Raw genomic sequence first — 19,389 nt, 5'->3', positions numbered from 1 at the left:
CAGATTCATTCACCCATTGTCCGATTTAGCTCAGTGTTGAGCTGACACCCCCCCCCCCCCCCCCCCCCCCCCCCCCCTCACACAAGCTCAGTGTGAAGCTGACCCCCCACGCCATCCATTCGCGGATTCGCCCATTGTTTCCGCAGCGGCGGCCAGCGGCAGCGGCAACGTGAGCGAAAACGAGGGCCGTACAATTTCTGGCATGGCCCGAGCCTACATTACCGCCCGAGCCCCCGGCACTGCAAAGGTTTGGGCGTTGCGCCATCGATCGCGCCCGCTGCCTGCGCCTGCGCCGGTTGATTGATTCGGGCGCGCGGTCCCGGCCATGGCGCAACTGCCGCCCAAGATCCCCACCATGGCGCCGGCCTGGCCGGAGTTCGGGGGCGGGCACCACCACAGCGCCCACGCCCGCCACCACCATCACCAACGCAGCCCCTCCACGGGCGCCTTCCTCGCCGAGTCAATGCCGCCGCTCCCGCCCCCGGTGCCCGCCAGTGGGGACGGGGCGCAGCAGCAGCCTTCCTGGGTCGACGAGTTCCTCGACTTCTCGGCCGCCAAGCGTGGCGCGCACCGCCGCACGGTCAGCGACTCCATCGCCTTCCTCGACGACAGCAATGCCGCCATCGGGGAGAACGAGCTCGACCGCCTCGACGACAACCAACTCATGTCCATTTTTTCCGACGAGTTGGCCCCACAGCGGCAAGCGCAGGCGGCGAGCGCGTCGTCGCCGTCTGATCACAACAGCATCAACGACGGGAAGCAGGACAAGGGCGACACCGAGGAGGCGCAGAGCGAATGCAATGGCGATGGCGCGGCGCCTGGGCAGCTGTCCTCGCCCGCCACAGTCGATCCCAAGCGGGTCAAGAGGTGATTTTTTTTTTCCTTTTACTATTAGAATTACGACAATGCATAGGTCCGAAACGAAGAATTGTCTGATTTCCCAGCGTCCTCGGCGCCACATTCACAGGATCCTTGCAAATCGGCAGTCGGCACAGCGGTCACGCGTGCGCAAGCTGCAGTACATCTCGGAGCTTGAGCGCAGCGTCACGTCGCTCCAGGTCCATCGAATTTCGAGCTTGATTTCCCTGCCTCCAAAGAAAAAAAACACACCATGAATTGACCTGGAAACTGTGCTCCCGAGCAGACGGAGGTGTCGGCATTGTCCCCGCGCGTGGCATTCCTCGACCACCAACGCTCACTGCTGACGCTGGGGAACAGCCACCTCAAGCAGCGCATTGCGGCGCTCGCGCGGGACAAGATCTTCAAAGATGGTGACCGGCATTGCCACCCCTCGCAATTTATTTCGAAATTTCTCACCGGCCACCGTCCGAATTCAATTCAAAACAATCCACCCCTTTGCTAACTAACTCCCTGTGCGTGAACGAATCTGTTGTGCGTGCTCAGCTCATCAGGAGGCACTGAAGAAGGAGATAGAGAGGCTGAGGCAAATCTACCAGCAGCAGAGCCTTAGGAACGTAGAACCCCCGGCACACGACGACGGCCCCCTGGCCCGCAGCGACAACAATGGCTTGATCGCCGGCGAGGGGACCGCCGCACCCTCATGATCAAGATCCGGCCCGTCGGCCTCAGGACAACCAAGTGTTGTCGCTATGCTTCTTGCTGTTGTTGTTAGGATTTGGTGCATTCCATTGGCTTGGTTTGCATTCTTCGGGGTGTGATGAGATTATGTATGTAACTCAGTTTGTTCATTCCGGTGGGTGGTTGCTAATTTGTTCATTCTCGGGTCCTCTGTCTGCTCCTGATTATTCTTCTCTACTTCCCCTGATCTGTAATTTTTTCCCCGACATTTTGGGCGAAGGTTGTAGCTAAGGATTTGTAACTCAGATTGGTTGAGGTCGAGTGGTTTCATTGCTTGGCGGGTTTTGTTCTATTTCTGGTCAATCAAATGTGATGTTTTCTCCGTCCACTGTTCATACATTGCTAGTTTTTTTCTTGCACCCATGACCAAACTTGTAGTAACATGTAAGGTTCATGCGTAGGTCCCTGCCTGCTTTACATTGACTAGGTAATTGCCCGTGCATTGCTATGAGACAATAGACAATTTTAATATTTTCACATAAATCATGTCTAACACACAATTTTACGATCCTCATGTATATCAAACAACACTACAAATCATTCAGTCCAACACAGCTTTGCAAAAGATCATATTGTTTATTTTTTTATCACAACAATCTGTATAACATACATATGTACAGATGAGAAACAATAGTTTTTTAGAAAAGGAGGATGACCCCCGGCCTCTGCATCTGGGCGATGCATATGACCACTTTATTAATTATTCTTACAAGACTTTACAAAGTCATACAACAGTAAGACTAAAGGTGCCGTCTAGGCAACAAACTGTCGCTACACCTATCTAGTTGATGGAGGGGCGCAGATAGCCTGGGTCTAATACCAAACAGACATCGCAGCCAAGCCTAACATCTAAGACCTGAGACCCCAATCTAGCCACTTGCCGGGTCTGAGGCACACACTGGTCCGGCGTGCTCTCAGAGGCCGCCGCCGCCAACTGCCACCACTCCATCTTCAGAACTGTACTGATGCATCAACCTTGCTCGGTCCAGCTATCGTCGACGTCACCACGGCGCCCAACCACACCTCCTCCCTGCACGCAAACAGCTGAACACGTCGCGGTCGCCACTGATACACCTCAGCGCCATGCTGCCAAGTATCACCAGCCGACACAACTTGAAGCCCTTGGAGGATCTGTCGTGCGTAGCACCTGCCGACAAGGCATGACCAAGCGTAGCACCTGTCGGTCAGGCATGACTTGACATCTCCACCGAAGCTCCATGCAAGACGAAGCCGCTCCACCTCCTGATGAAGCTATGTACCTAGGGTAGGGGCATGGACCTGTCCTAAGAGCCCTACACAAGGACATCCCTAGAAGAAGTCACCTTTCAATCGACTTGAAGGTATCCCACTCGACGGATTCAAGACACTCGACCAGGAAGCTACCACTCGACTACGAAGACCAACCACTCGACTGACAGGAGATCTAAAGTCACTCCGCAAGCAAACAGTCGGCCATTAAGTAGTCTTTATTGTCATCATAGCACTTTAATAGGGACGTTACCAGTAACGCCCAGTCTTAATGTATTTTAACCCTGCATTACTGAGGACCGGAGGGGTCTGGCGAACTCTATATAAGCCACCCCCTCCTCAGTAGCAGGGGTTGGCACCCCTGTAATTCATACACACATAATCCAGTCGACCGCCTCCGGGCACCGAGACGTAGGGCTGTTACTTCCTCCGCGAAGGGCCTGAACTCGTACATCCTGGTGTATTTACAGCTTCTCCATAGCTGAGATCTAGCCTCTCCATACATACCCCCCTACCTCACTGTCAGAGTTAGAACCACGACAGTTGGCGCCCACCGTGGGGCAGGAGTCTTAGCGCCTAGTTGGAGAAGTTGCGATTTTTCCGATCCCTTTGATCATGTTTTCGTGCGGAGATTTGGTGGAGGGCCGCGAGATCCGTCTCGGCGCACTCACCTTCATCACCGACAACTCCGCTTGGCTTCAGGAGGCTCCGCTCGACATCGACGCCCTCCCCGTCCGCGGTGCAACGCACTTCCGCGCATGTGTTCGTGGCGTCCTCCTGCGGCAGCCGTCGACCCAGTATCGGTCGGCTCCCGTGTCATCTTCCCGCCCTGTCTCCCACCGGCGCAAGCGCTCCGGCCGGTCGAGACTTCAGAGGTGGGCGAGGCATGCCGTGGCCCGCCAGTCGGTAGCCCCACAAGTCGCGGCAATCGAGCCCGACGAATCCCTCTACGGCCTGTTCGACCTGTCGACTGGCTCCGCGGAGACCGCATCCGAGTGCGGCAGCAGCGACCCGGCGGCTGAGGTTCTGGCGGTCGATGGAACACACAGTCCTCCCGGTTTCCCTCGCACCGATGGAGGCGCGGGTGGAGGCGACCCGTCGCATCCCCACGATGAGTATCTCCCCGAACCTCTCACATCATTGCAGCGAGAGGAGCTTCGCCGCCGGAACATGGATGCACTCCGCATTCCTATCGTCGGAGAAACCCCCGAGGCCCGGGCCTTGGAGGACGCGCGCTTGGCTAACTTGGCCGAGCGCACTCGACTGGAGAATCTCCAGCAGATACTCGACGAGCAAGCGCGTCAGCGAGCTCCCGAGTCCAGTCGACGTCAGCTCTTCCCGCCTACGCAGGTATATCGGACCCCGGTTCAGAATTTGGCAGCCGCGGCCCGTATAGCAGAATCGATTCAGCCCTCCCAGTCGGAGGCTGGCAGGGGCTTGTTGCAAATCAGAGCGTTGCTCCGGGCAGCGGGGAACCAGAATTCCGCTGTTTCTCAGTCGCGGAATAGGATCCACAGTCGATCCGTTGCAACGGATACAGTCCAGTCGGCTCACAGCCCAAGATCGCCCTCGAGGCGTGAGGGACGCGGAGACCGGTACGATCAGTACAGAAGAAATGAGCAGTATGATCACTGGTTTGATCTACGTCGAGTGCCAACCCCTCCCCCGAGGAGTGGGTCATATGCGCCTCGACAGCAGGATGACAGACACCCTCATAGTGTTGGGCGGAGGGTTCCAGTCGACCCCAGGGACCCAGGCTTTGATGTGAGATTCATCCTCGTTCAGGGTCTGGTTGACAGGAACAGAGCTCACCGAGAAGGCCACGACAGGGATGCGCCTGCCAGCAGCAGAGTACGTGTTTCGGGGCCAGAGTGTTTCAGTCGAGCCATCAGGGCCGCAGTGATTCCTCCCAACTTTCGGTTGGCGACTGGAGTCAGCAAGTTCATCGGCGAGTCTAAGCCTGACACTTGGCTCGAAGACTACCGAGTGGCTGTCCAGATTGGTGGCGGCAATGATGAGGTGGCTATGAAGCATTTGCCTCTCCTGTTAGAGGGCTCAGCCAGAGCGTGGCTGAATCAGTTAGCACCCAGCAGCATCTACACTTGGGAGGATCTCTCTCGAGTGTTTGTCACGACCTTTGAAGGAACATGCAAGCGACCAACAGGCCTTACAGAATTGCGGTCTTGCGTGCAGAAACCGAGTGAAACTCTGAGGGATTACATCCAGAGGTGGATCACTTTGCATCACACAGTTGAGAACGTACCGGATCACCAAGCAGTTTGTGCCTTTAAAGAAGGCGTCAAGAACAGAGAGCTGAACCTGAAGTTCGGTCGGACCGGAGAAATGTCTCTGAATCGGATGATGGAAATTGCCACCAAATACGCTAACGGAGAAGATGAAGATCGACTCCAGAGTGGCAAGCAGAAAGAAGTCGCCCAAGAAATCGGAGGCAATTCCAGTCGGAAGCAGAAGCGGAAGGCCGAGCCAGCCGCTCCTGGGGAGGCCCTGGCCGTAACCCAGGGAAAATTCAAGGGAAAACCCAAGGGGCCCTGGAACCCCAAGAAAGTCAAGGATCAAGATGGAAATGACGTTTTGGATCTGCCATGTCACATCCATACCAAGAAAGATGAAGAGGGTAACCTTATTTACCCAAAGCATACCACTCGACAGTGCCGGCTCCTGATCCAGCAGTTTCAGGGCAAGCAGTCCAAAGACAAGGAAAAAGAGTCAGACAGAGTTGAGGACAAAGAAGATAGTGACGATGGATACCCCCAAGTCAATTCCACCTTGATGATTTTTGCTGATGTCGAAAGCAAAAGTCGACTGAAAGTCATTAACCGTGAAGTGAATATGGTTGCCCCGGCAACACCCAGCTACCTGAAGTGGTCTCAGACTGCCATCACGTTCGACCAGTCCGATCACCCTGCGCACATTGCCACCCCTGGGAGGCAAGCTCTGGTGGTCGATCCAATTGTCGAAGGCACTCAACTGACCAAAGTCCTGATGGATGGTGGCAGCGGCCTGAACATACTATATGCAGAAATGTTGAAAGGGATGGGCATTCCGATGTCCAGACTCAGTGCCAGCAACATGAGTTTCCATGGAGTCATTCCTAGAAAGAAATCCGAGTCACTCGGCCAGATTGCTCTCGATGTGGTTTTCGCTGATTCAAAGAATTACCGCAAGGAAAAGTTGACATTTGAGGTTGTGGACTTCCAAAGTGCTTATCATGCTATTCTGGGCCGGCCAGCTTATGCACGCTTCATGGCTCGACCGTGCTATGTGTATCTCAAGTTGAAGATGCCCGGCCCAGAGGTGTGATCACCGTTATAGGCAATCAGAAGAAAGCAGAGGAGTGTTTTCAGAAAGGATCAAAGATCGCTGATGCTCAGATGTCAGTAGTCGAACTGCAAGAGTACCAGAAGACTGCTGATATGAGTGAATTGCTGCGAGCCAAGAAGCCAGCTTCAGAATCAGCTTTTCAGTCGTCCGGTGAAACTAAGCCAGTTCACATTCACCCGACCGACCCCGATGCTGCTCCGACTCACATCTCAACGACGCTCGACTCCAAATAGGAAGAAGCGCTCGTCCAGTTCCTCCGTGAGAACTGGGACATCTTCGCATGGAAGCCTTCTGACATGCCTGGAGTTCCCAGGGGGCTGGCTGAGCACCATCTACGAGTCGATCCGAAGTTCAAGCCTGTGAAAGAACATCTTCGACGGTTCGCCGTCTAGAAGAGGAAAGCTATTGGCGGGGAGGTGGCTCGGCTCTTAGCAGCGGAGTTCATCCGAGAGATTTACCACTCCGAGTGGCTCGCCAATGTTGTCATGGTCCCCAAGAAGGACAAGTCACTTCGCATGTGCATTGACTTTAAATATATCAATCGGGCCTGCCCAAAAGATCATTTCCCTCTCCCCCGCATCGACCAGGTAGTCGACTCGACCGCGGGGTGTGAGCGTTTGTCTTTTCTAGATGCTTATTCAGGGTACCATTAGATCCGTCTGTATGGACCCGACGAGATCAAAACGGCTTTCATCACCCCATTCGGGTGCTTCTGTTATATCACCATGCCCTTCGGCCTCAAGAATGCTGAAGCCACGTTCATGAGGATGATTCAGAAGTGTTTGCTCACTCAGATCAGTCGGAACGTAGAAGCATACATGGATGATATTGTGGTTAAGTCACGGAAAGGTTCCGACCTACTGACTGACCTTGCCGAAACCTTTGCTAACCTCAGGAGATATGATATCAAGCTCAATCCATCAAAGTGCACATTCGGAGTTCCAGGTGGAAAGTTACTCGGTTTTCTCGTTTCCGAACGAGGAATCGACGCCAATCCCGAGAAAGTTGGAACCATATTCCGGATGAAGCACCCTGTGCGTGTACACGATGTCTAGAAGCTTACAGGTTGCTTGGCCGCTCTAAGTTGATTCATTTCTCGTCTCGGTGAAAAGGCGTTGCCTCTTTACCGACTGATGAAGAAGTCTGACAAGTTTGAGTGGACTCCAGAAGCTGATGCAGCGTTCGCAGAGCTCAAAGCTCTGCTCTCCACCCAGCCGATGCTTGCTGCCCCAATCAGTAAAGAGCCTCTGCTGCTTTACATTGCGGCCACGGGACAAGTTGTCAGTACAGTACTTACGGTCGAGCGGGAAGAAGAAGGAAAGGCCTTCAGAGTTCAGCGCCCAGTATATTATGTGTCTGAAGTTTTGACTCCTTCGAAGCAAAGATATCCCCATTACCAGAAGCTTGTATATGGGATTTACATGACCACGAAGAAGGTTGCACACTACTTCTCTGACCATTCCATTACAGTCGTCAGCGACGCTCCACTGTCAGAGATTTTGCACAACAGAGATGCAGCTGGTCGAGTGGCGAAGTGGGCGATTGAACTCCTTCCCCTAGATATCAAGTTTGAAGCAAAGAAGGCTATCAAGTCCCAAGCAATTGCAGATTTCGTCGCCGAGTGGATTGAACAGCAGCTTCCGACTCAAGTTCACTCAGAGCACTGGACCATGTTCTTCGATGGATCTAAGATGCTGAATGGTTCCGGTGCTGGGGTAGTATTGGTCTCCCCCCGAGGAGATAAGCTCAGATATGTTCTCCAGATTCACTTCGATTCCTTCAATAATGAAGCAGAATATGAAGCACTCTTGTATGGGTTGCGCATGGCCATTTCACTCGGCGTCCAGCGCCTCATGGTCTACGGCGACTCAGATTTGGTGGTTAATCAGGTGATGAAGGAGTGGGATGTCAGAAGCCCAGCTATGACTGGCTACTTCAACGCAGTAAGAAAGCTAGAAAAGAAATTCGAGGGGTTAGAGCTTCATCACATCCCCCGACTGAAAAATCAAGTAGCTGATGATCTGGCAAAGATAGGCTCCAAGAGAGAAGCCATTCCCAGCAATGTGTTTTTGGAGCACATCCGCTCGCCGTCAGTCCAGGAGGATCCTTTTATAGAAGAAGCCCCGCAACCGAAAAGTGCCACAGATCCGACTGAAGTCAAAATTCCTGCTGTGGTCGACCTAGTCATGGAGGTCTTGGCAATCACTCCCGACTGGACGATACCATACATCGCGTATATCTTGAGGAAAGAACTTCCAAAGGACGAAGAAGAGGCTCGACAGATCGTCCATCGATCTAAAGCTTTCACAGTCATTAAAGGACAGTTGTATAGAGAAAGCGCAACTGGAATCGGTCAGAAGTGCATAACGCCAGAAGAAGGTCAGATAATCCTTGATGATATCCACTCGGGGACCTGTGGTCACCATGCGTCCTCTCGGACCATCGCGGCCAAAGCATACCGAGCGGGTTTTTACTGGCCCAGGACAAACGAAATGGCGAAAGAGATAGTCGACAAGTGTGAAGGCTGCCAGTTCTACTCCAACATGTCGCACAAGCCAGCATCAGCTCTGAGGACCATTCCACTCGTCTGGCCCTTCGCTGTTTGGGGACTGGACATGGTTGGTCCACTGAGAACAGGCAGGAGCGGACTCACACATGTGCTTGTGGCAGTTGACAAGTTTACCAAATGGATTGAAGCCAAGCCTATCAAAAATCTTGATGCTAGCACTGCTATCAGTTTCGTCAGAGGGTTGATATTCAGATATGGGGTCCCGCATAGCATCATCACTGACAATGGGTTAAACTTCGATTCAGACAAGTTCAGAGCTTTTTGCGCCTCTCAAGGCACACGAGTCGACTACGCGTCGGTCGCGCATCCCCAGTCGAATGGACAAGCTGAAATAGCAAATGGTCTAATTCTCAAAGGACTGAAGCCTCGACTGATGCGTGATCTCAAGCACGCAGCAGGCACTTGGGTCGACGAGCTTCCGTCAGTTTTGTGGGGACTGAGGACCACCTCGAACCGGTCGACTGGAAGAACGCCATTCTTTCTGGTTTACGGAGCCGAAGCCGTCCTGCCGAGTGATCTACTTCACAACGCCCCCAGAGTCGAGCTTTATAACGAAGACGAAGCAGAGCAAGCCCGGCAAGATGCAGTCGACCTCCTAGAGGAGGAGAGGGAAATGGCTATGATCAGATCGACCATCTATCAGCAAGACTTGCGTCGATTCCATGCCAGAAATGTGAAGAGCCGAGCCTTCCAAGAAGGAGATTTGGTCCTCCGAGTGGATCAGCAGAAACCACACAAACTTGCTCCTACTTGGGAAGGCCCCTTCATCGTCACCAGAGTCCTCCACAATGGAGCATATAATCTCTACAACGTCAGTCGCCGGATCGACGAGCCACGAGCTTGGAATGCGGAACTACTCCGCCCATTTTACACTTGAATTCTCACTCGGATGAGGTGTAATAAGAAAAACTTCTGTAGTTTATTTTTATCAAAGACAAGAGTGTCCCAGTTCTTCCTGTAATTGCTGTCACTTTTGTTTGCGTACGAAATCCCCCAGTGGGTAGCTTAGCTGCGAATCCGTTTCGCCTAAGTTTGCAAAAAATCCTACCGAGTGGCGAGCCAGACTCCCACTCGGGGGCTTAGCTGCAGCCCAGTGCTCGCCTAAGTATATAAAAATCCTACCGAGTGGAGAGCAAACCTCCCACTCGGGGGCTTAGCTGCAGTCCAAGTACTCGCCTAAGTATTTGAAAATCCTACCGAGTGGAGAGCAAACCTCCCACTCGGGGGCTTAGCTGCAGCCCAGTGCTCGCCTAAGTGTTTGAAAATCCTACCGAGTGGAGAGCAAACCTCCCACTCGGGGGCTTAGCTGCAGGCCAGTGCTCGCCTAAGTGTTTGAAAATCCTACCGAGTGGAGAGCAAACCTCCCACTCGGGGGCTTAGCTGCAGCCCAGTGCTCGCCTAAGTGTTTGAAAATCCTACCGAGTGGAGAGCAAACCTCCCACTCGGGGGCTTAGCTGCAGCCCAGTGCTCGCCTAAGTGTTTGAAAATCCTACCGAGTGGAGAGCAAACCTCCCACTCAGGGGCTTAGCTGCAGCCCAGTGCTCGCCTAAGTATATAAAAATCCTACCGAGTGGAGAGAAAACCTCCCACCCGGGGGCTTAGCTGCAGTCCAAGTACTCGCCTAAGTATTTGAAAATCCTACCGAGTGGAGAGCAAACCTCCCACTCGGGGGCTTAGCTGCAGCCCAGTGCTCGCCTAAGTGTTTGAAAATCCTACCGAGTGGAGAGCAAACCTCCCACTCGGGGGCTTAGCTGCAGCCCAGTGCTTGCCTAAGTGTTTGAAAATCCTACCGAGTGGAGAGCAAACCTCCCACTCGGGGGCTTAGCTGCAGTCCAAAGTACTCGCCTAAGTATTTGAAAATCCTACCGAGTGGTGAGCCAGACTCCCACTCGGAGGCTTAGCTGCAGCCCAGTGCTCGCCTAAGTGTTTGAAAATCCTACCGAGTGGTGAGCCAGACTCCCGCCCGGAGGCTTAGCTACAGCCCAGTGCTCGCCTAAGTATATAAAAATCCCACCGAGTGGAGATCAAACCTCCCACTCGGAGGCTTAGCTGCAGCCCAGTGCTCGCCTAAGTGTTTGAAAATCCTACCGAGTGGAGAGCAAACCTCCCACTCGGGGGCTTAGCCGTAGTCCAAAGTACTCGCCTAAGTATTTGAAAATCCTACCGAGTGGTGAGCTAGACTCCCACTCGGAGGCTTAGCTGCAGCCCAGTGCTCGCCTAAGTGTTTGAAAATCCTACCGAGTGGTGAGCCAGACTCCCGCCCGGAGGCTTAGCTACAGCCCAGTGCTCGCCTAAGTATATAAAAATCCCACCGAGTGGAGAGCAAACCTCCCACTCGGAGGCTTAGCTGCAGCCCAGTGCTCGCCTAAGTGTTTGAAAATCCTACCGAGTGGTGAGCTAGACCCCCACTCGGAGGCTTAGCTGCGGTCCCAGTGCTCGCCTAAGTATATAAAAATCCTACCGAGTGGAGAGCAGACCTCCCACTCGGAGGCTTAGCTGCAGCCCAGTGCTCGCCTAAGTGTTTGAAAATCCTACCGAGTGGAGAGCAAACCTCCCACTCGGGGGCTTAGCTGCAGTCCAAGTACTCGCCTAAGTATATAAAAATTCCCGAAGATATTCAACGATAAATCAAGTTCGAATAAAACCCAAAGGTCCAAGACCTCAGATCAAAGTACTCGAGCCCTCGGCTCGACAGAGTTTAACGGTTACAGAATCCACTCGGCATTCTGAGGCAAATTTAAAGTGAAGCATAAAAGTTTTTCATTCCTCAAGCGGAGGACTGGAAGGGGCGACGAACTCATCCAAGTCGATCCCGTCTGCAACACGAGTAGCAGCAGCAATGAAAGTCTCCATGAAGTCTTGAAAGCTGTGCTTCCTGGTATTGGCAACTTGGATGGCGGCCAGCTTTTCTTCTCGCGCCTCCTTGCAATGGACGCGGACCAGAGACAGAGCGACATCAGCACCACATCTGGCAGAAGATTTCTTCCATTCCGCCACTCGACCCGGGACTTCATCCAGTCGAACCATCAGGGACTCGAGGTCATTCTGAAGCGTCGTTCCAGGCCAGAGTGATGTGTCGATCCGCGACATCGCAACCTTCAGCCGAGCAAGATAGTCAACAACGCTGGTAACACGAGACTCCAGTCGGAGCACGTTCATAGCAGCCTCGTCCTTCACGAGAGAATTGGCGGGATCCAAGCCTGGCTCCACTCGACTAGTTTCCTCTTCGAAGCTCTGGCAGAATTCTGCAAACACGATTCAAGAATAAGACAATGGCCTTACGCGGGCTTGGTAACTGCAAGACAGCCGGGTCAGAATAATTACCTTCGAGCATGACGAACAGCTTCTTGGCGAGTCCATCGAGATAAGCCTCCAGATCGTTTACCTTCCCCGCCAGCTCACCCGCCTTGTCGTGCAGAACCATATTTTCTTTCTTCAGTCGACTGACCTCTCGATTAGCTGTTTCGAGAGCAGTTTTCAGTCTGGAGTTCTCCTGTTCAAGAGTTTCGACCGAAGCCAGTTTCTCTTCTGCAAGCTTCATTTTGCTCGAGGCCTCCTTTTGTGCTTCGGCAAGATCTTGATCCTTCTTCTTCAGAGCTTCCTCCAGTTCATCTACAGAACGTCGAGTGAACTCAACATTAAGAATGGGCAAGAAAGGGAAGTCACTCGTCAAGAATGAGAAACCTCGCCAGCCATACCTTTTGCTTCGTCTCGCGCCTTCTGCAGGTTCTGTTGAGCGAGCTTCAAGTCAAGATCGAGCTGGATCTGTTTGTTCTCCAACTCAGTGTAGAGAGCCACAAGTTCACAGGATTTCTGCAAAAGTCAGTCGACAGAGGTCCAAGATAAGTTACTTCCGAGTAACCAAGAGACAATGATGACGTTTCTAAGACTACAGCCGAACCAAAAACATTCAACAGTAGTCTCGAGGACTACACCTAGTGGGTGCACTCAGCGTGCCCCCACTGGTTTTGAAAAAAAAAATCGACTGCCCGCAGTCGATCGGATACAGTTTCATTCGACATGGCCTGGCCAGACCGAGTGAAGGAGTAAAACTACAGCAACGCAATATAAAGACTACAGTCGACTGCCAGCAGTCCACCGTAGTCTCGGGGACTACACCCAGTGGGTGCACTCAGCGTGCCCCCACTCGACCAAAAAACTTAACAGAAACACCCAGTGGGTGTACAGATTTAAAAGATCTTCAGAAAAGAGATTCTTCAGACAGCATACCCTAACAGAACAAGCAGTGAATCGACTGACCTGGACGTTACTCTGAAGAGCTGAACTCGCGTCATAAGCCGCTTGGCTGGCTTCTCGGACCACCTTGACCTGCTCCATCATGATGCCTGCCTGGCGTATAGCTTCCTTAGCTGCACCCACTTGGTCCTCAGGGACGTGGTGTGTGGCGAAGAGCGAAGGCGGATTTACGGTCGACGTCGAGGGCCGTGCACTCGCCAGAGGATTGGCGAAAGTCACAGAAGCCCGGGTGGTATCGCCACCGTCTCGAGCTACGGCCTCAGGCGCCAGAGTGGATTGTGGAGTCTCGCCAGCCGACGCTTTCCTGTTCCGCCTCACTCTCAGCGGCGCTTCGTCTTCGTCGTCAGGAAGGCTAATAACATGAGGAGGAGCTACGAGAAAAATTCAATCGACTAGAGTTATAAGAAATCGTCAGTCGATTCAAGGCAGAACATCAGTAATCATACCAGGGTTGGAAGTAACAGCATCTTCCATCTCTCGATCGTCGTCCTTGGCGGAGATCTCAGAAGTAGCAGCACTGCAAATTTTGAAAGACCGTCAGTCGGTGCAGTGGATCGACCAAGGATCCGTCCACGGTCGACAAAGGAGAACAAGTTCTATCATTACCCAGAAAAGGTGGGGACAGTCACCCTCATCTTGGGCAGAGCCTTGGGTGGCTTGGACGGCGCCGCGCGGGGGTGCTTGGGAGCTTTCTCAGTCGGCGCTGGAGAAGAGGTCCGAGGGCGCTTCGATGACTGCCCAACGGGAGCAGTCGCCTTACCACGTTCCCGCGCAGGATCGTGTGTAAGCTTGGATCGCCTTTCCGAGCGGGGAGGTCCAGCTTCCTCCTCCTCCTCCTCTTCGCTGGAGTCGACGCCGTCGTCTCCCTCTCCTTCGCCGTCAGACTCCCACTCCTCCTGTTCGTCTCCGCTTTCGCCTCCGCTCGCCTCCCCTTCCTCGGCCTGCCCCTGTGCTCCGTTGGGTGTCGAGTACATCTTTGTAGTTGCCTAGAGAATAGCAGACAAGTCGAAAGTCAGTCGACCGATTCAAAGAGAGCAAATGAAGAAAGCAAGATCTCAGTCGGGAACACAAGGTCAGACCTGGTCCACCTCGTATGTACTGTCAAGCGGGACAACCCTCCTGGCTCCTCGGGGGTTGTCTTTGTTCCCTGTGATGCTCGACAGCCACCCTTCCAGCATCTCATCGGTGACCTCCTCTGGGTGAACCCGTGGTGTCGTCGAGACCCGAGTACAGCCACATAGGGTGGTCACGAGCCTGAAGCGGTTGGATGCGCCTCCGAAGGAAGACCTCCAGCAGGTCCATGCCGGTCACGCCGTCTCGGACAAGCTGAACCACTCGACCAACGAGCACCTTGACTTGCGCCTTTTCCTCTGGCAGCACTTTCAGAGAGGCAGGCTTTTGAGCTCGGTCCAGAGAGAAAGGGGGAAGACCAGTCGACTGCCCTGGGGTCACCTGGTCTTGGCAATAAAACCAGGTCGACTGCCAACCACAGACCGACTCGGGAAAAGTGATAGACGGGAAAGAACTTTTACCCCTCATCTGGATCGCCAGGCCCCCGCATAGCTGGATCACTTGCGTCCGTTCGTCACTCGACTTGGCTTTCTTTACCGATTGGGAACGGCAAGTGAAGATGTGTTTAAAGAGTCCCCAATGAGGGCAGCAACCCAAGAAACTTTCGCACAAGGAAACGAAAGCCGCAAGATACACGATGGAATTGGGAGTGAAATGGTGGAGCTGCGCTCCGAAGAAGTTCAAAAAGCTCCGGAAAAAAGGATGAGGAGGTAGAGAAAATCCGCGATCGATATGGGTGGCGAGGAGGACGCACTCACCGTCACGAGGTTGGGGTTCGACTTCTCCCCCCGAGAGACGCACAGCTTCGTGGGGAATGACTCCCCCCTCAACCATGTCATCAAGATCTTCCTGCCGAATCATCGAGGGCATCCAGTCACCCTGGATCCAATCCCTGGGCAGAGCAGTCCTCGAGGAAGATCCGCCCCGAGCGGACTTCTTTCCCTTCCCCTGCACCGCCGCCTTCTTCGCGCGCTCCAAAGCCGACGTCTTGTCCTTCACCATCGTCGCCGGCGAGGCTCGAACGGACCTACGGCGCTAGGGTGAGAGCGGAGGTGGCGGAGGACCTTGCGGGGGGAGAAGGAAAGGCGAGAGCACACTGTTGGGGAGCCCTGAGCCGGCAACTTATAAGGAGCCGCTTCCGAGTGGCTGACTGGTAGGCCCAGGCGATCCCGTCAAATCCCGCAACAGGCGCGCGCGCGGTACGTGGCAAAAAAGGTGGCGCGAAGATCGAGGAGCTTCCATCCTATCCCATCCGATTACTTCGGCCGCCCCCGTCCCGCTCGCTTCCCGAAATTCGAATCCCACAAAATCCGCGGGCTGCAGAACAACTCATCAAACTGAAGAGCCCGCCGTGCCGGCACTCGGTATTCCACAAGTAAGGAAATTCACTCGACGAGAGACCAAGAATGGATCAAGGTGACCGAAAGAAGTTGACAACGTCATCCGTGACGATTGATCCAGTACAAGACATTCGTATAACGCTAAGAACCAGTCGGAAGGACCCCCAACTCCTTCCCCACTCGAACCTCGATCCATTCGGGGGCTAATGATGAAGCTATGTACCTAGGGTAGGGGCATGGACCTGTCCTAAGAGCCCTACCCAAGGACATCCCTGGAAGAAGTCACCTTTCAATCGACTTGAAGGTATCCCACTCGACGGATTCAAGACACTCGACCAGGAAGCTACCACTCGACTATGAAGACCAACCACTCGACTGACAGGAGATCTAAAGTCACTCCGCAAGCAAACGGTCGGCCATGAAGTAGTCTTTATGGTCATCATAGCACTTTAATAGGGACGTTACCAGTAACGCCCAGTCTTAATGTATTTTAACCCTGCATTACTGAGGACCGGAGGGGTCTGGCGAACTCTATATAAGCCACCCCCCTCCTCGGTAGCAGGGGTTGGCACCCCTATAATTCATACACACATAATCCAGTCGACCGCCTCCGGGCACCGAGACGTAGGGCTGTTACTTCCTCCGCGAAGGGCCTGAACTCGTACATCCTGGTGTATTTACAGCTTCTCCATAGCTGAGATCTAGCCTCTCCATACATACCCCCTACCTCACTGTCAGAGTTAGAACCACGACACCTCCTGCCTCTGACTTCCAGCGCTGCTCCACAAAATGATGCTCCCAAGAGAGAAATGACACCGCAGTGCCGCCATCGTCCGGTCTAGAACACAAGATCCTAGGGTTTCCCCCGGAGCAATACGAGTGGGTCGATGGTAGTAACATGACGATGCCTTCATCAAGGTAACGACATGGAACACCGCCGTCGCCCGCCGTCGGCTCGGTTTTAACCGGCAACTACGTCTCGCCGACTCGCAGCTGGTGCCAGATGACGGATCCCGAGATCCGAACACCCAGCCTCAGGCCGACCACCTCTGACGAAAGAGATGACCACCACCGCTGGCTGCACCGGTCAGAACAGATCTGATCGGAGGTGCCGCCGACGAGACCACCAGGCCCTCCACACCGCCGTTGCCGATTTGAAGGCAGCATGCACGCCACCACAGCCAAGACGGCTGCCGCCGCCAGTAGCCGCCGCCGCCCGAAGGGCCATCTGCAGTGCCCGCAGCCCTGGCCTCCGCCGCGCCAAGCCATCGCTGTCCGAGGACGGGCCAGCCTCCCGCCGCCTGCAGCCATCCGCTGCGCCGCAGATCCCAGATCAGTCGCGCCACCACACGCTTTGGGGTCCGCCCCACGCCGAAGACGCGCGAGAGAGGAGATCCCCCGCCACCGCCGTCGGCCCCCGGGCTTAGCCCGACGGCGTCTTCCGGCGGCGGTGGAGGGAGAGGAGAAGGGAGTTTGCGGCGGCGGCGGATAGGTTTCTGGCCGCCCAAGTCGCCCTAGGGGGAGGACGACGCGGGTGATAGGGTGTTTCAAAATCGGTCTTCTGAGTCGACCAGTTGTTGGAATCTTGGGCTAGGAGAGATCTGACCCGGCGATCACGCTCCCATAGCTAACAATAGTAGAGCAACTAAAAATAATAGTAGTAGAAGTACACGCTCCCATAGCTAGCACACAACTTAATTTTGTCTATCTATGCGTATGCATTAGCAACAACGGTATTAGACACATGCCCCTCTCTGATTATGCATTAGCAGAAGCAGCACATCAACGGCATCAATCGGTCACGAAAAAATAATCGCTCCATCTCTCTCTCTCTCTCAACGCCCGAGGCCTGGTTCATCTTGCGAAATCATGCACAACTCCGGTTGCTGCTCCTCGTCGGCATCACAATTTCGCGCCTGGGTAAAACTGCTCTGGCCCTGTGCCTTTCTCACACATGCACACACTCTCTCTCCCATACGGAGCAGCAGAAACCAGCAAGCCCACGCCGGCGTTGGCCCCCTGCCCATCCCTCTATTCTCCCTACACCTCGAAACGAGCTGATCCCCTCCAGCAGCGGCGGATAGCACCTTCCTTCTAGCTCCTCCCGATATCCAGCCTCGGCGGCCACGCAAACGCGTGGATCCAGAAAAGACACTCTGTTCTGCTCGATTTGAAAAAAAATGGAGGGAAGGGAACGAACCTGTAACGTGGATGAGAAGGATCGTAGTGGATTGGCGGAGGAGATCAAAGGCATGGCGGCGCCAGGAGCCAGGTGGACGGCGGCGGGAAACCCTAGTATGCATCAGGAATACAAAGAGAGATGGGAGAGATTGTGTGCATGCCTGCATGGAGGAGTTTTGGCTGAGAATTAGGGAGACAAATTAGAGCGTAATTTGAGACTGTTTTTTTTGAACTTGAGGCTGCTTTTCTTCTTGAAAACCTATGAAAGGAAAGTCAGAGATGAAAGGGGCGGAAAAAAAAAAATCAAAACATAGCGATGCGGAGGAGGTCAGACGAAGCCCACGACGTAAGATGGGAAACGAAACGTTCCGTTCCTTTTAGGTAGGAGAAGAGATAAGCAGATTTATTACGGTGTCACATGCAGGGCAGCTGCAACTAGAGTGTGAAGCGAACATGCAAGGGGGCATGTCATTCCTTGCTGTTCGATAATAATAGGGATATTAAAATGCAGTGACAACGAGAGGGGGAGGGGAGGGGAAAAATTATATGAGACCAGGTCTCACGGTTAGCAGATGAGACCCGTCCTGATGGATGACACGTGGCATTCACAAATCACAAAGTATCTAATCTCTCGCCCCCTGATTTTAAGTGGGAGGTGAGAGATGCTTTGTGATTTATGAATAACATGTGTTATCCATAAGGATGGGTCTCACGTGAGACCTAATCTCATAAAATTCTTTTTCGAGGGGAGGTGCCTTACTTTTGGTGCAAGGGATAGGCATGCATGTTCCTGTGGGTCACGCGTATGTGCGTGCCGGTTGTACCCGTACGTATCCGCCGATGCAAGTTACCCTGCCCCTGCCACTGTCAGGGTTGGGTCTGGCGTACATAGCCGGTATCCAGCCGTGTTGGCGAGGTTGGTTCTGGCTTGTCGTCAGCTAGCCAGCCCGAGAGGGCCCAAAGGTTTGGACAAATCTCACACCACCATGCCAACAATGGATTACTGGATTGCGACTCGTCATTTCTTTCCTCGGGCCTTAGAGTAACTCCAACGGGCCGATTCAAATCGACGACGCTTTTATTCGCTTTTTGTCCATTTGGGTCGACCGTCCGCCCGGCGTCCGCCCTCTTTTAGATTTGGGTCGACAGTACGCCCAACGCGTCAGCTTATTTCATGACCACGCGCGCTTTAGATCATGCCAGCAGCCATGTCGTCGTTCTGGTTTTGGCGCTCCAGCGCGGGGGAGAAAATTGGCCTAGCGCGTGCTGGTTTTGGTGCTCCAGCGTGTGGGAAAGCCCGGCGCTCGTTATAAAAAGGAGCTTCCTCCACACTTTCTCCGCCACCCACTCGTCTCGCCCCCTCTCACTAGCCTCACCGCCTCTGCGCCACCATGTTGATGCGCCACCTGGGTGCTTCGGATTTTCGCGGAGTCCGCGAGCGCCGCTTCCGCGACTTCTCCTTCGAGATCTGATCTCGCGAGAAACGTCTCATCCTTGGCACCTTCGACACCACATAGGAGGCGCCCCGCACGCATGACGCGGCGGCGTGGCGCCTCCTAAGGCCTTGTCGGGAGATGAATTTTCCCGACGTGTCGAGCCAGCGGGCGCAGAATCTCGCACCTCTCCCGTGGCTTTTCACCGACGAGGATCGTCGTGTCCACCGGAGGCGGCAGCGTCGCCTCGCCATCCCTGAGATGGACGTGGAAGCCATGGTGGTGTGGCGCGAATGCTTCCCATGGGACATCATCGGCGAGCGCCAGTTCTACAAGCAATGGAGGATGG

At 54.0% G+C, this 19,389-nt stretch overlaps 1 protein-coding gene across 1 annotated transcript; it reads left to right on the top strand.

The window, feature by feature from the left end:
- Positions 1 to 230: 230 nt before the first annotated feature.
- Positions 231 to 1,921, top strand: LOC125541122 (basic leucine zipper 2-like). Its single transcript, XM_048704599.2, has 4 exons — positions 231 to 867; positions 968 to 1,058; positions 1,145 to 1,271; positions 1,405 to 1,921. Exons 1-4 carry the CDS (start codon positions 326 to 328, stop codon positions 1,563 to 1,565), a joined length of 921 nt encoding a protein of 306 aa, XP_048560556.1. The 5' UTR covers positions 231 to 325; the 3' UTR covers positions 1,566 to 1,921.
- Positions 1,922 to 19,389: the final 17,468 nt, after the last annotated feature.

Source organism: Triticum urartu, chromosome 2A, assembly GCF_056163025.1.
Source record: "Triticum urartu cultivar PI428250 chromosome 2A, HENAU_Tu73, whole genome shotgun sequence".
NCBI lineage: Eukaryota > Viridiplantae > Streptophyta > Magnoliopsida > Poales > Poaceae > Triticum > Triticum urartu.
This window is presented reverse-complemented; position numbering and strand designations above follow the sequence as displayed.

What these genes read in the sequence shown, in the direction of transcription:
- LOC125541122 (XM_048704599.2), top strand. Translation starts at nt 326, where the DNA reads ATGGCGCAACTGCCGCCCAAGATCCCCACCATGGCGCCGGCCTGGCCG. An exon ending in GCAGCGTCACGTCGCTCCAG is followed by an intron (nt 1,059 to 1,144) that starts GTCCATCGAATT and finishes GCTCCCGAGCAG; the next exon opens with ACGGAGGTGTCGGCATTGTC. An exon ending in GGACAAGATCTTCAAAGATG is followed by an intron (nt 1,272 to 1,404) that starts GTGACCGGCATT and finishes GTGCGTGCTCAG; the next exon opens with CTCATCAGGAGGCACTGAAG.